Source organism: Opisthocomus hoazin, chromosome 14, assembly GCF_030867145.1.
Source record: "Opisthocomus hoazin isolate bOpiHoa1 chromosome 14, bOpiHoa1.hap1, whole genome shotgun sequence".
In the NCBI taxonomy this organism is placed as follows: Eukaryota; Metazoa; Chordata; class Aves; order Opisthocomiformes; family Opisthocomidae; genus Opisthocomus; species Opisthocomus hoazin.
Window position 1 is genome coordinate 603,552 of NC_134427.1, and position 14,495 is coordinate 618,046.

The 14,495-nt window shown below is 65.3% G+C and overlaps 1 protein-coding gene across 1 annotated transcript in view; it reads left to right on the forward strand.

Annotated features, from left to right (window-relative positions):
* Positions 1-1,121: 1,121 nt before the first annotated feature.
* The window catches only part of AR (androgen receptor), a 56,880-nt gene continuing 43,506 nt past the window's right edge, over positions 1,122-14,495 (forward strand). Inside the window, exon 1 of the mRNA XM_075435126.1 lies at positions 1,122-2,055. Within this exon, the coding sequence (XP_075291241.1) occupies positions 1,181-2,055 (875 nt within the window). The 5' untranslated portion in view covers positions 1,122-1,180. The remainder of the gene's footprint in view (positions 2,056-14,495) is intronic.

Genomic DNA, 14,495 nt, shown 5'->3' on the forward strand with positions numbered 1-14,495 from the left:
CTGACGGGACGCCGGCTCCCCAGCCCTCCAGCACCACGGGTGACGCCGCCGAATTCTGCTTGGCTGTACTTAGTTTTTTATTTTTGTCTTTTACGGCTTGTAAAAATGCTTTTAAAAGCCTGGACACGGCTGCTCGCTTTCCCGGCTGGCTCCACTTCTCCATTTGCAGCCAATTACCCCTCTTTACCCGTGGGGTCCGCAGGGGCTGAGGCTGATGGGCTCACTTCAGCCTGTCCCGAACGAGCGCGGCTCCGTCCCCGGGCCGCCGGGTGCGGTGCTGCCGCAGCAAAGCTCGCTTCAGGGCCGTTACTGCAGGGCCAGCAAGGGGAGCTCAAGTCTTGTTTACGGTAGGTCCTACACTAACGCTGTCTGCCGGCCCGCGCTGCCCAGCCGCCGTGGTGCGGGGCCCGGGGGCCCGGCTGCGGGCATCGCCGCGGGGAGCCGCCGGGCACCGGCCGCAGGCAGCAGCGGGGACACCCCCGCCAATGGCATTCGGCGGGCTGCGAGGGAGCGGGGCCGGGCCCGGCGGGGCGACCCCGCGCCCCCCTCCGCGGGCCCGAGGCCGGCTGAGGGGGACCGGAGCGCGCGGGGCAGCCACCCCTGCCCGTCCCCTCGCCCCCCGGCCCGGGCAGCCACCCCGTCCCCTCGTGTCCCGCCCGGTCCCCCCGTGTCCCTTCCCCTCGCCCCCCGTCCCGTCCGGTCCCGCCGCGCCCCGCCCGGGGGCCGGCGCCGCTGAGGCGGGGCGGGCAGGGCCGGCGGCGGGGGCGGGCGCTGGGCCGCGCTGCTGCTCGGGGGCGCCCCGCGGGGCTCCGCTCGCCGCCGGGAAGGGGGGGGGGCTGGGGGGGGCCGCGGCGGGGGCAGGGCAGGGCAGGGCAGGGCGGGCGCCGCGGCACCGGATTAATCATTGCCGAGCTCCGGGGCCGCGCCGGCGGCGCGGGGCGGTCTCCCCGCCGCACCTCCTCCCCCCGCAGCCTGCCTCCCGCGCTGCTCCGCCGCTCGCACCGGCCGCACGCAGCTGCCCGCGCCCGCCCGCTCCCCCGCTGCAACTTCTCCGCCTGTTGCACGCAGCGAGCCCCGCCGGCGGGGATGGGCGCGGGGGGGCCGCGCCGCCGGTAGCCGGGCCGGGGGAGGGGGGAGGCGGGGGTGCCTGCCGGGGCTCGCCGCCCCGCGCCCGGCGGGCATGGAGGTGCAGCTGGGGGTCGGCCGCGTCTACCCGCGGGCGGGGGCCAGGACCTTCCGCGGGGCTTTCCAGAGCTTCTTCCAGAGCGTCTGCGAGGCTTTCCAGGCGCCGCGGGAGGAGCCGGGCGGCGGCAGCCAGCCGCCGGTGTGCGGGGCCGGCCCGCCGAGCCCCCGGCCGCCGCCCGCCGAGCCCTTCCCCGGCGCCGGCGAGCTGCGGGAGCTGCTGTGCGAGGCGGGCGCGCTGCCGCTGCCGATGCCGCCGCTGCCGCCGCCCGAGCCCGCGCCGGCGCCCGGGGGGGACCCGCTGGGCGAGAGCGCCAAGCAGCTCTGCCGCGCCGTGTCCGCCTCCATGGGCCTGGCGCTGGAGCCGCCCGAGCCGCCGCCCGAGCCGCTGCCCCGCGAGGACTGCATGTTCGCCCCGCAGCCGCCGCCCGCACCGGCCGCCTTCGCGGGCGACGAGCCCGCCCTGGCCGTCGACGCGCCCGCCGCGCCGGGGCCGTTCCGCGGGGCGCCGGGGCCGTTCCGCGGGGCGCCGGGTCCCGCCGCCTTCGGCCCCGCGCCGGCGCCCGCCCGCGTCAAGCTGGAGAGCGCGGCGGGGCCGGCGGCGGGCGGCGGCTGGGGGGGCCCGTGCCGCTTCGGCGCTGAGACGGGCCCGCCGGGCCCCGCGGCCCCCTGGCCCGCGTTCTGCGCCGAGGAGGGGCCGCTCTGCGCGCCCTTCGCCGAGCCGCCCGCCGGGCCCTTCGCCGAGACCGCCGGCTGCCCCGCCGACGCCTGGTGCCCGGCCGGCCGGCCGCCCTTCGCCGGCCCCGCCGCCTGCGTCAAGAGCGAGCTGGGGCCCTGGGCCGAGGGCTGCGCCGGCCCCTACGGCGACCTCCGGTGAGTACCCGCGCTCCCCGCGCCCCGCACCCCCGGCACCGCGCCGGCATCCTGCTCCCCGCGCTCCGCCGGCACCGCGCCGGCATCCCGCACCGCGCCGGCATCCTGCTCCCCGCGCTCCGCCGGCACCGCGCCGGCATCCTGCTCCCCGCGCCCCGTCGGCACCGCGCCGGCATCCCGCACCGCGCCGGCATCCTGCTCCCCGCGCCCCGTCGGCACCGCGCCGGCATCCTGCTCCCCGCGCCTCGTCGGCACCCCGCCGGTATCTTGCTCCCCGCACCCCCTCGGCACCCCGCCGGTATCCTGCTTCCTGCACCCTGCCGGTATCCTGCACCCCGCACCCCGCCAGTATCTTGCTCCCCGCACCCCCTCGGCACCCCGCCGGCATCCTGCTTCCCGCACCCCGCCGGCATCCTGCTCCCCGCACCCCCTCGGCACCCCACCAGTATCCTGCTCCCCGCACCCCCTCGGCACCCTGCCGGCATCCTGCTCCCCGCGCCTCGTCGGCACCCCGCCAGTATCTTGCTCCCCGCACCCCCTTGGCACCCCACCAGTATCCTGCTTCCCGCACCCCGCCGGTATCTTGCTCCCCGCACCCCCTCGGCACCCCGCTGGCATCCTGCTCCCCGCACCCCACCGGTATCCTGCACCCTGCACCCCCTCGGCACCCCCCCGGCATCCCGCATCCCCCGACACCTGCCGGCATCCCGCACCCCCCGGCACCGGCGAGAAGGGAGTTTTGCGGCTCTCGGATGCTCACAGCTCTGCTCGGGCGGCGCAGGAGTCACCGCGCACGCAGCAGTTTACTTCGGGTTTTACAGAGAAGCGAGGGCTTGGCGAAGGACCCGGGGCAGCGGCAAGGGGAGGTGGCAGCGAGCCCAGCGGCGAGGTCGCGCCGGTGGCAGGGGCTGCGCGTGCCCTGCGCCGGGGGAATCCGCTGAGACCACCGCTGAGACCACCGCCAAGCGAGCAGGGGAGAGCGAAGTCGGCGGAGCTCAGCTCTCCAGCTGCTGTCCCGGCGCGGTGCGGGCTCTCGTGTGATGGCCCGCAAAGCCCGTGCGACGCAACCGGGCCGTGTGTGCCGCAGGGAGGCCGGGGCTGGGCGTGTGGGGTGGTCGGAGGCAGTCCCGCAGGCTCGACCTGCGCAGCGGGCAGGCTTTGCTCGCGCCTTACCGCAGAAGGGTGTGAGATCTCCCGTGCTGCTGCAGGCAGCGCTGCGTCCCGCTCCGCCGCGTGCTGCGCCCGTGCCGTGCGGGGCGGCGAGGGGCTGGCAGAGCTCTGCGGGGCTCGGCGGGTCGGAGCTCGCGCAGGGAGCTGTCGGAACGCCGTTGTCTTGTCCTGTGAGAGGTACGGCGCTGCGGACTGCTGCTCGCCCAGCACGGCCCGGCTGCGGCGGGTCGGCCGCGGGCTGACGGCGTTGGTACCCCGCGCTGCACCGCGTGCGGCTCTGGAGTGCCGGCAGGAAAGGGGAACGCGCCTGTGTGCTCCGGCTGAAGGCGTGCGGGTGGGGTGCTGCTGGGTTTGTATTTCATCCTAGCGGAGTCTGCGTTAGCTTCACGGCGTGCTGCCCGTCGCTTGCCGTGGCTTTTAATTTTCTGCTGGGTACGCAGCAGTGCCGGGGCAGCGAGCAGGAGCAGGCTCTGCTGCAGCGGAGCCGGTGGCAGCCGATCACTTGCGAGGGAGGAGGGTCAGGGGAGCTGGAACGCTGTAGGTTCCCTGGCCGACGGGTGGTCTGCCTTGGACCCGTGCTCCCCGCTGCCTTCCAGTGCGGGGTCTGAGCCCCTGCCCGGCGTGGCGTTGCACAGAAAGCTCTGACCCTCGGAGAGGGTCGTCGCGGCGCGCGCCTTGGGAGCGGCGGAGGAGCGAGGGGCCCTGAGCCTCGGGTCCCCGCGCCGCAGCAGCGCTGGCAGGGGCAGCTGCAGGCGCAGCCGCGTCTCCTGCAGGGAGCGGGGAGCGTTTCAGGGTGTGTTGCTCCGGGTTCTTCCACTGCTTGAACGGTCTCGCTTTGTGCTAGCGGGATCGCATCTCTTCCCTCCGGGGTGAAGCTCTCCTCAAAGCCTCGGCTCTGCTCCGGCACAGTCTGGGTGAGGCGTGCATCCGTATTTCTGAAGTTAGAGATACACCCCCCACCCCCCGCTTCGTATGCGGCGTTAAAGCATGAACAGTTGCTTAATGTTGTGGGGGAGTTGTTTTCATTTTCCCTTCACATAAACTGCTGTCGGTTCGGGGTTGCTGGTAGCAGAGTTTACCCCTAAAGCCTGGAGAGAAGAGGGCTGGGTTGCTGGAGGGGTCGTTAACGGGAAATGGGCTGCCGGCGTCCGCCCCGGGCCGGGGTACGGCACGCACAGCGCGTCAGGCAGGCGCTGCCGGCCGGCGGCTGCCCCGGGACCAGCTGGCGCAGAGCCGAGGATTTCTCCGGGTTGAGAGGTGCTGAAACATGGCATGGGAAGCGAAGCAGGCAGTAACACAATTTGATTTAATTTAAAGCTTTTGATACGGTGCACCTGATTGTGCCAGTAATGCTTATGTAATTAGCAAGTTAATCCAGGCTTTCGTTACTCTGTCGACTCGTAGCTGCTTATCTCTGTGCTGCGGTTATTGCATAATTATTGCCAGCGGTCTCTGAGGTGACTAAATAACCTCTTCCAGCAGTGAGATGCGGCGCTGATCGGGTAAGGCCAAGGTTACGGTGTCACAGTGACTGGCAGGACCAAAGCGCGGCACCAGGTAAGCGGTGCCGGCCTCTTTGGCTTGAGCTCAGCTGGAGTCAAAGAAGGAGCTGGTACTCCAGAAGCAATGGAATCAAAGGTGATAAATGAGTTTAGGGGGTAATTGGCTCAGAAAAACCTCGCTGTCCGTGTGGTTTCGGCTGTTTTTGAAGTGGCGTTGGCTATTACCACTGTTCCCTGTTTGGTATCCCCGAGTCTGCTGGTTGCCCCTGCCCGCGGATTCCTTTCTCAGCTGGCATCGGCTGGGGCGAGCGCCGCGTGTTTGTGCATCGCCCGCCGTCATGGCTGTGCAGTCTTTCTGTGGGCAGCTGCGCGACTGTGCTACCGCCCACAGGCAGTGCCTGCAGTGATTTCTGCCTGCTGGAGGATGCGGGGCGGGTTGTGGCTCTGGCAGGCGAGACGGGGCCGGAGGCCGTTCCGGGGCTGCCCTCGCCCCCAGCCCTCGCCCAGCCGCTCTGGTGTCCCCCTCCCCGCAGAGTCAGGGTGTCCGGACCCCCGGCTCTCCTCTGGCCGGGCTCAGTGCCCGTGGGGAGGGGATGACCTCCCCGTCTGCCATGGTCAGTATGACCCTTCTGCTCAGGGGAGCGGCGGCGTTCTGTAAATACGTCTTTTGAAGGCAAGCTGTGTGTGGAGAAATGCTGTTCCTGAAGCCTGTCCCTCTGGCCAGCCGCATAACACGTACTCGTGGCCCGCAGCACCTGGTACGGATCCACGGTGGCTGGGAAAGTCAGTGATGTGCTAAAGCTTTTCGATGGTTCCTGATGAAAAGCGGAAGAGAAAGCAGGAGACTTTGGGCATCGCGTTCTGACGTTTCTGCGTAGGTACACGTCGTTGTGGGGCAAATGAGCGCTGTCTTCAGAGCACCGCATCGTCAGCGGGACCACCCATGTCTCATCTCTGCTGTTTCGTAGGTGGCAGGGTTGGTCTCTTGTCAGACCTTGTTTGAAAAAATACCAATTCCATGTTTTTGCTGACCACTTTCAGGTTTTGGGTGAGTCGTGGGTAGCAGTGAGCTCGGTGGTGCGCACTTCAGTCACGTCCGTCTGTGTTTTCGCATCGTGCCAGGGCAGCGTGCATCGCTGTTACTGGCCAGGAGTGGCTGTGCCTTAAACTGGCAGTAAAGGCTCCAGGCTGGAACACAGATCCCAGCAAATTCACAGCGGGGGAAACCTTTCCCAGGACACCCCTGGAGAGTGTCCTGAATTCCTGCAGGAGCTTGCCAGGCTGCCTGCAGTCACTGCTAGCCGTTAGGCTTTTTGCCACCGGGGTGGGAGAGCGGACCCCAGACCCTGCAGCACTCGGCTCACAGTCCCGGCGTCCGCAGCCGCTGCGTCAGGCTGCTGGTGGGAAGCCTGCAGATCCGCAGGGTTTAGAACTGCCTGCGGAGCTCTGCTGCAGCCAGGCTTCGTCCCTGTTGCCAAACCAGCGCTCCACTTCTCCGTGTGGAATGGGATCCACACGGAGCACGGCTGCGTCACGGGGGGCTTCTGGAGCCTGGGGCAGGCGGTGCTGCCGTTCACACCGCCGGAACACGGAGCGGGACGGAGCAGAAGACCCGTGAGAAGCTCGGGTGGGATCGGAGCTGAGCTTTCCCGAGGATCCAGCATTAGCTAAACGCTGCTCTCGTGGGTTCCGACTGACAGGCGGGAGAGGGCTGTTGTCAGCACAGCACGACGCGCCCGTCCTGCACCGGGGCCGTGTCCGGCTGAGGGAACTCGGGTCTCACTGGGACGTGAGCTGGCACGCTGCCAGGCCACGGCGAGGTGCTTGTCTGTCCTGGCTGCGGTGGAGGTTGTGGAACAACTGCCACACTGGGACAGGGTAACTGGAGGAGCTGGGAAGCTCAAGTCCTGCTCAAGCCCTGTTCTTGCAGGATAACGGCGGGCGCAGCGGACCCCTCGCACCCGGGGAGAGCAGCAGAGTTGGGCACTGCCGGCTTCCCCGTGGCCACCGGCTCGCCCAGTGCCGGGGCACGGGGGCTGCAGTCCCTTTCCCTTGCTGCTGAGAGCTGCTGTCTGAGGGACTGCGACAGCCAAGCCAGCGCTCGTCTGCGTTGTTCCACGCTTGGCTGGTGGACTTGCTTCCATTTCGTTTTTGAGGGTTTTGAGGAAAGGCTTGGTCTTTCCCATGAATTAGAGTTCATTTAAACTGGTAACTGAGGTTGTTCTTTTCACAGCTGGTTACCGGGGCTCAGCCCGCGGTGGTGTGAGGGCAGCGGGCGGCCCTGTAGGGGTGGGCTGCTGGGCTTGGCGCGGGGTGCACGCCGACACCCGCGCCGGGAGCCTGGGTCCTGGCAGCGCGGCACGCGGCGGGGCTGGCTGCTTGCTCTGGGGACGCGCAGAACCGCCTGGCAGATGCTGCGGACTGGGAGGCTCACGGTCCTCGTGTGGGCACGCTGGCCGAGCCCCCGGGCATCACTCACCCGCTCCAGGGCCATACACCGGGGGCTGTGTCTGTGGCGGTGAGTGAAGGAAAAATAGCCGTTTCCAGTGTTCTGTGTTTTCCATCTTGCTCCTCCCGCTCAGTTGATTTTGGTTCTGGAGTTTTCCTGGTGTTTCCGTGGCATACACCAAGTATTGTACGATGGTGTCCTCCTTTCCCCCTCCCTCCGCTATCCGTCCCCCCCTGTCTGCCCCCTCTTGCTGGCTCTCCCGCTCTCGCTGCCCGCTGGGAAGGGGAGACGCGTCGCCTGGTGCAGGTGTGAGCTGTGGAGGGCACAGCCACGGTGTTCGTGTGGGACCTGCCCCTCTGCCCTTTGCGTTTTCACCCGTTCGTTGTGCGGCTGTTCAAGGGCAGACATTCCCCCACCCGCCTCTGCGCTTTCCCATCCTCTGCTCCCCAGGTCTGGCACTGCTGAGCTCTTACGCCCTCTGGAAACTGGTTCCAAAGTCTCGTGCTTGGTATCAACAGTGACTGCTTCCCCTCTCAATTCCTCCTGAGTCCTGGTTGCAGCAAAAGGATAACCTCAGCAAGACGCTTGGCATAGAGAGCAGTGGCTGAGAGTTCAGAAAATTTCACTGCAGAAGTAATGCATAAAAAGCTGTAAGAGTGGTGGTGGGTTGGAGTTACGCGGGCGTGTTGTGTACTACCGAGGGCTGCTGGGCAGGCAGCGGTGCCGGCTTTGTCCCCGACACCTATTCTCCCGCTCGTGCAGCGTTCACGTGTTCTGCTGCTGTTCGCAGTGTTCCCTGGGGTTGATCTGTGACACCCGTGCTAGCTGTGCTCTGCGTTGCTGCTTGCAGCCAGCCTAGAGCATGACCCGTCGGTTTTCCTGTTCTGAGAACTTCATCGCCGCCACAGAGCTAGTTAAAAATTGGCAGTGATTTGGTGCTTCTTCTGAGGGCAGAAGGGCAATAAATTTCAGTATACTGGCTGGGAATGAGAGATAAAGCGTGTTCTGTAGCCTGCATGGGAACCGGTGGCTCTGCATATTGCCAGGTCTGAAAGAAAACCGCACCAGTGCGCAGCTGCACCCTTCCAGCACGTTTCCTTCTCGGGAGGCCGCGGGGACGGGCATCGGCGCCCGGCAGGGTCACCCCGTCCCTTGGGACCTGCCTCCACGGGGCTGCTGCCGCACGCCGAGCCGCAGGACGGTGCTGTGGTTGGTCTGTCACCACGCTGGAGGAAAACTGGAAGCATTGCCATTTTATGCAGGCAGAAATTCTAAAATTTCCTAAAATAATAGAAATTTTTTTAGTTGTTTGGGAACATTTTGTTTTGGTGTGATGAAAGCAGTTTCATTTCACAGAGTTAAAAATAATTTGTAATAGAGAGCAGTAGTTCAGTTCTTTGTATTTTCCTGTCGTTCATATTAATTAGGTTTTTGTCTTAGCACTGAGATTCATTCAGGTTTTATAAACTGCTGATTTTAAAATGGCTGTCCTAATTTGCCATTTCTGTACTGGCAATTGTTGCTCTAATTGGCGTTGAGTCCATGCCTGGCATGCTCACTGGCGGCTGTCCGCTGGGCTGCTTGGTTAAATGGATGCTTTCTGCTTGCGACTGTAGGCTACAACTGCAAAGTTAAATGGAAAAGAAAAAGAAGTGTTCTGGTGTCATCCCGTGGAACGTTTGCGGTCTCTCAAATGAGCGTTTGCTGGGAGAAAACTATTCTGCGGGAGACTTTCTGCTGCTCCTGGTGACAGCGGTGCGTGTCGAGCGGCTCTGGCGGGTCCCGGCAGTCCGTGCAGCGGCGGCGGGGCTCGGGCAGTGAAACCTGGGTGACGTGCGGAGGCAGCGCAGCCCCCTTGCAGCGGCGACGCGCCGGTGCCGTGCCTGCGCTGGTGCCCGGGGACGCATGGGCCTGGGCTGCGAGCGCGCTGCCGCTGCCGGCGGAGCCCCGAGCAGCCGCTGCCCCTCGCCACGCAGCTGCTCGGACCCCTCCGTCGCCGTTACAGGAAGCTCGCCCTGATGGCGCAGCAAGCCTTGCACCTCCGCGTGGGCGCTGAAGGGAGGATCTCAGCGTTTGGTGTGCTGCGAGGTGATCTGCAGGCCTCGAGAGGCATCGGCTCTGCGTTCTGCGCCGTTCCCCTGTCCGTTCCCAGGCTGTCAGCAGTGCTGAGCGCCGGCGGAAGGACAGCCAGCACGGCGTCGAAAGCCGGCAGGCAGTGCTCAGCAGGCGGCATCGGGTGTACCCAGCTGCCCCAGGCGCTTACAAGAGATGGTCTCTTCCACCTCTTGTTCAGTTTATTTCAATACTTTCTGCAATTTAAAGTGAGTGTTCTTTTTCTGAAGAACGTTTTCTGCCAAAAGGACAGCGGCAGCTGGCACAAAGCAAGCACTGCCAGGCGGTCTGGGACAGAGCAGCTGGCCGGCGTCGCCGGGCAGGGGCTGCTCTCCGACACCACCTCGCATCGGTGATGCGGCGCGGGGGCCATGGGCACCTTCCTTTGCGGTTATCGCACGGCAGGGTGGGAGCGTTGGCCAGCAGTGATCGCCTCGCTCCTTGGGTGAACCTGCTTCTACACCGTGTTCACAGGAATGCAGCAAAGCTTTCTGCGTGGGTACCAGATCCTTTCCAGCTCCCTCTTTTGCTCAGCAGAGCCAGGAGACAGCAGGCGCGAGAGGCGAGTGTCCTGTCTCCCTTCCTTGCAGTGGAACGTTGGATCCCGGTAAACAATGAAGAGACAGATCCAGGCGTGTCACCTCGTTATGGCAGGCCAGTGCGGGCATGCTGTCCTGTCTCTGCCGGCTGTTCTCCTCTTGCTTTCGCAGTTGTTGGATTGCAAACTGGGTATCGCAGCTGCGTGTTGCTACCAGGGACCAAGGGCAGCTCCAGAGTGGACCTGGCTGGCTTCTGCCGGGACCAGCACCGCAGCAGGGCACGGCTGTGGCAGCAGCCGCCATCTGCCAGCGTCATCCGTGAGCCTCTGCTGCAGCTGGATCGTCTCCTGCCCTCGCACCGCGGACACCGGCGGGGAGCGCCTGGAGGGTCTTCTCCAGCCACTGCAAGTCTTGTGCCTGGGACCCCTGCGCAGCGGCACGGGCTGCGAGGGACCGGTGGGCTGCTCGGAGCCCAGCCTTGCAGCCCAGGCGTCGCGATCCGGCAGGCGATGGAGGCCACGGGACCGCTGTCTGGATCTCGTTAGTGTTCTTGGAAGAGCCCTTGAGGACAGCGGTGGGTGCGTTCCTTTCCAGCACGCCGGCAGGACGCGGTGGGCGCCGAGGGGTCACAGCGTCGGGCGTTCGGAGGCTGCCACACCGATGCTGGGATCCAGCCTCTGTCCGTGGGCCTGCCCTGCCCTGCCCTGCCCTGCCACGGCTGCTTCAGCCGGCAGCGCTGCCAAACCCGGGTCCGCTCCCTTCCCATCCCGGGCCAGCCCGCCCGAAGGGTTGGTCCCTGCTCCGTACCGGGCTGGGCACGCTGCTTGGCGGGGTTTGGTTGTGGATGCGGGATGCTGTGCCTGTACCGTACGGAGCACCGCGGTGCGCGTGTGCGTGCCATCGCCGCGGCTCTTCGGCAGCCCGGGGAGCCCCGCCGGCTGCGGCGTCCCGCGGCGTGCTCCTGGGCGAGGGAGCCGGGCACGGCACGGCGCTGCGGGCCGTGGGCAGCCGGGGCCGTGGGCAGCCGGGGCCGCGGGGCGCAGGCAGGGCAGGAGGTGCCACCGAGCATGGAGCACTGTCACACGTACAGGCCCTGGCGTGGCAGAAGCTTGTTCTGCTCTGCAAAAGGGCTTTAAATTAACTGGTGCAAAGTGTAACTCAGGGTTTAACTTCGAATATGAACAGCAGGAGGATGCAAGGAACTTTTACCTGATACACGAAAGCACACTTGTTTTCTTGCAGGTCCCTTGAAGCTCAGGTCTTTTGCAGAGAGAGTGATGCTGGAAAGCTGAAGGAAAATGCTGATTTATTTTGGGGAGTGGGAAACACATCTTAAATTCTGCGTGCATCCTTAGGGGTGAGAACAACACGCTTCCCGTGGCCCCATCACTCACAGTTTTGGGTCAGCCCTGAGCGAGCAGGGTGCCGGGAGCCCCAGCCTGGGTGTCCAGGGACCCCCCTTCTGCGGGCTGCGGTTGCAGGGCGGCGAGATTCCCTTTGGGAAGAGCGCTGGGATCCAGGGGCAGGGAAGCAGGTCAGACTGTTAGCAGTATTTGCCTGAAAAAGCTAGAGCCTATAAAAGAAGTTGTCTTGTGAGCTTCAGCTTTGTGCTGTGCGGCAGAAAGCGGGGATTTTGCTTAGAGAAAAAGCCCGTGGCGGGGGCTGGCGCGTGTCTCTGCGTGGCTGGCAGTGCTGCTGCCGGCAGCGGGGCCCTGCGACCGCGGGCTCTGCGGGCGAGCGAGCGGGGAGCCCCGTCCGTCACCGTGCTCGCGCGCCGATGGCGAAGGGTCCCTGCGGTGCCAGGGGACATCCCCAGAGCAGAGGCTGAGGCTATGGCAGGCATTCACCCGCTGCTTGCAGTTCGTGCAGGTTGAGCTAAACCCGGAGGAAGCTGCCAGCGGGGCAAGCCGGGGGCGCGTTGGGCAGGTGAGCTGCGCGCTGGACTGGGTGAAAGCGCCCGTCTTTTGGGAGGGAGGTGTTTCGGTGCTTGGGATTTACAGAATGCAGGGCAGTATGGATGCAGGGGAAGGGAAAAAAGATGCAGAGAAGATGGTCGTTTTCTGTCATTCAACAGTTCTCGGCGTTTTGGGATGCCCGTTGTGACGACAGGGCTGTGAGGAGTCGGCCGCCGTCACGGTGGGCAGAGGCGGCGAGAGGAACCTCTGCTCGGCGGCGGTGGGGCTGCTGGGCTGGGGGTGCCGTGCTCGGCCAGCCCCCGCGGCCTCGGCAAGGAGGGTGGTTGCCAGGTACCTGCGGGTCTGGGTGTGCTGGCCGGGGGGACCCGGCTGTGTCGGCGTGGGGGAGCCTTCTGGCTTTCGAGGCGGGGAGGCTTCATCCAGCCCTGAGCTGGCGCCGCGGAGAGCCGGGCTCTGTCTGGTTTCCTGCAGCGGAGCAGAGCCACCGGTCGCTTTGGGATTTGAACTTGGGTGGGCTGGTGGCCTTGGTGTGGATAGTGGCTGCACACTGCGTGGACCAGAACGGGCTTTGTTAGAGTGAAAAGGAGCTGACCCAGTTGTCATGGCAAAGACTTGTGATGGAGGCTCTTCATCCGTGTTCCCTTTCGCTGTATCCACTGCTGCCTGTGTCTGCTCTGCTGATGGCCCGTGCTGGCTGTGCCGCTCGCCCACGTCCAGCCACGGCTCGATCCTGCTGCCAGCTCTGCTTTAAGAATAATGATTGCAACCCCGATTCTTCTCAGGAGCATTTGTAAGTGAAGTTCGGTGTATCCCCGAACAGTAGTGAAAATGCTGCCCGTGATAGCACTCTGTGCTTCTGCGGCAGTGTTGTTCTGAAGCACGTACACGAGCAGCGATTCGTTCACCTCCCGGCAGCCGTGCAGGGCAGGCATTTCTCCTGTTCCGTGGGTGGGGGAGATGAGGCCCGGCGCGAGCCGGTGGCTTTGGCAGCCGACCCTTGGAGCGCAGGAGCGGCCGCGGGCGCTGGCAGCTGTGGGAGCTGGGCTGGGTCTTGGGCTCGGCTTTGGGAGCCAGTCCTGCGGACGCGTTCTTGTGCGCTGGACTTCGCGCCCTGTCGATAGTCCCGTTTGCGTTATCGGACCCGAGCGCTGTCCTCGGGGATGTCTGACCCCGTCCAGCGCCTGGGCGCTGGGACGGTGTTTGCGGGAGGGAAGGGGGTTACGGGACTGCAGCATCTCGGCTCGGGGCACCCGGCCGGGAGCCTCCGCACTCCCGGGGCGCGGGCACGGGCGGTGGGCAGGGCGACGGGACGGCGAGGGAGGGCAGGCTCGGCTCGGGCTGCGCGCTTGCCGCTGCTTTTGTCCTGTCTAATGCAGTCTGAGCAGAAGCCAGAGAGAGCAAGGTCACCTGCGCTCCTTCACGGCTGGAACTCCCCAGCCCCTTTCTGGGGAGGCCGTTTTAAATCACGGGAACAAACAAAGCCAGATGCTGACACGTCCTCAGGAGCAGTAGGGATGATTTGTCGGGACACAGACCACACATTAAGTGATTTTGCAGTAGTAGAAATCATCTTAAAATTATAGCCCGGCTCTACAGGTATTTATAGCTGCTGCCCTTTCCCCGGGCACGGGCACCCGTCCCACTGGGGCGGGAATGGGATGCTGCCCAGCTCCGGGCGTCTCGGGTGGCCGCGCAGGGTGGATTACACCCCAGCTCTCTGCGGGCCGGCTGCTGGCTTTCGTGTGCCGTCAGGAAGCAGGACGGAGCACACCGTAATGAAGAAGTAACAGCCCCCGGTGAAGAGCAGTGGGTCCGCCCGGGTCTTTGCAGGAGGGGCTGGCTGGGTGCCTCCGTCGCGCTGCCCGGGTCGTGGGGCTGCCGAGGGGCTGTGGGTGTCATGGACCACGCTGAGCCCCTCGAGATTGCAGCAACGTGGCTGCCGCTTCCAAAACAGCTCCGAGAGCAGAAGATATGTCTTGAGTAAGGCTTGCAAAGTCAGTGCAGCGTACTGGGACCCCAGCAGTGTTTGTATGGGGCAGCCGTCGGGCAGAGCAGCCGGGCAGGGCTCACTGCGCATAGCTGTGGTGGGCTCCGGTGGGTCTGCACCACGGGGAGCCGGGGTCCCTCCGGGACACGCTGGCTGCGTGCCGGGGCCGGCAGAGCCCGGCTCGCGCTGTGCAGGGTGCTGCACATCGCCGTGGTTGTGGTGGTTTCTCTCTACCTCGTTTAATGCCTGTGGCCGGCGGCACTGGAAGAGACGTCTTGGGGTGCCCGCACCACCTGCAAAGCTCTCCCCGGAGCCAGGGGTCCAGCTCGTCTGAGAGTGGGTGGGCACGGGCTGGTGTGCTGCTGCGGGGACTGGGACCTGGGGCTGGCAGCTCTGGGAGGACCCTGGGGGGTTAATCCCACGTTACAGCATCATCTGCAGCCCTGCTGCCAGACCACGGTGCCATGCCGCGGAATTGCGCAACCCCCGAAATGCCGGAGGGGAGGCGGCAGGTTTCCTAAAATACATTTTACAGAGTCACTGGGAAATGTTTGGTTCCCCAGGCAAGGTGGGAAAACCCCAGGCTTTGCTCCCTCTCCCCCCGTGTTCTCGCCGGTTGGGGAAGGCCGTGTGGGGCTGCTGCTCGTTCCTTGCCCAGGGCAAAACTTCACTTCTTTCTCTGGTCTTTTCTCACCAGCCCTTCTGCAGTTTGAGGTTACATATTTTAGCTGCATTAGCTTCTTTGCTGGTTAGAAATGGCAGAAA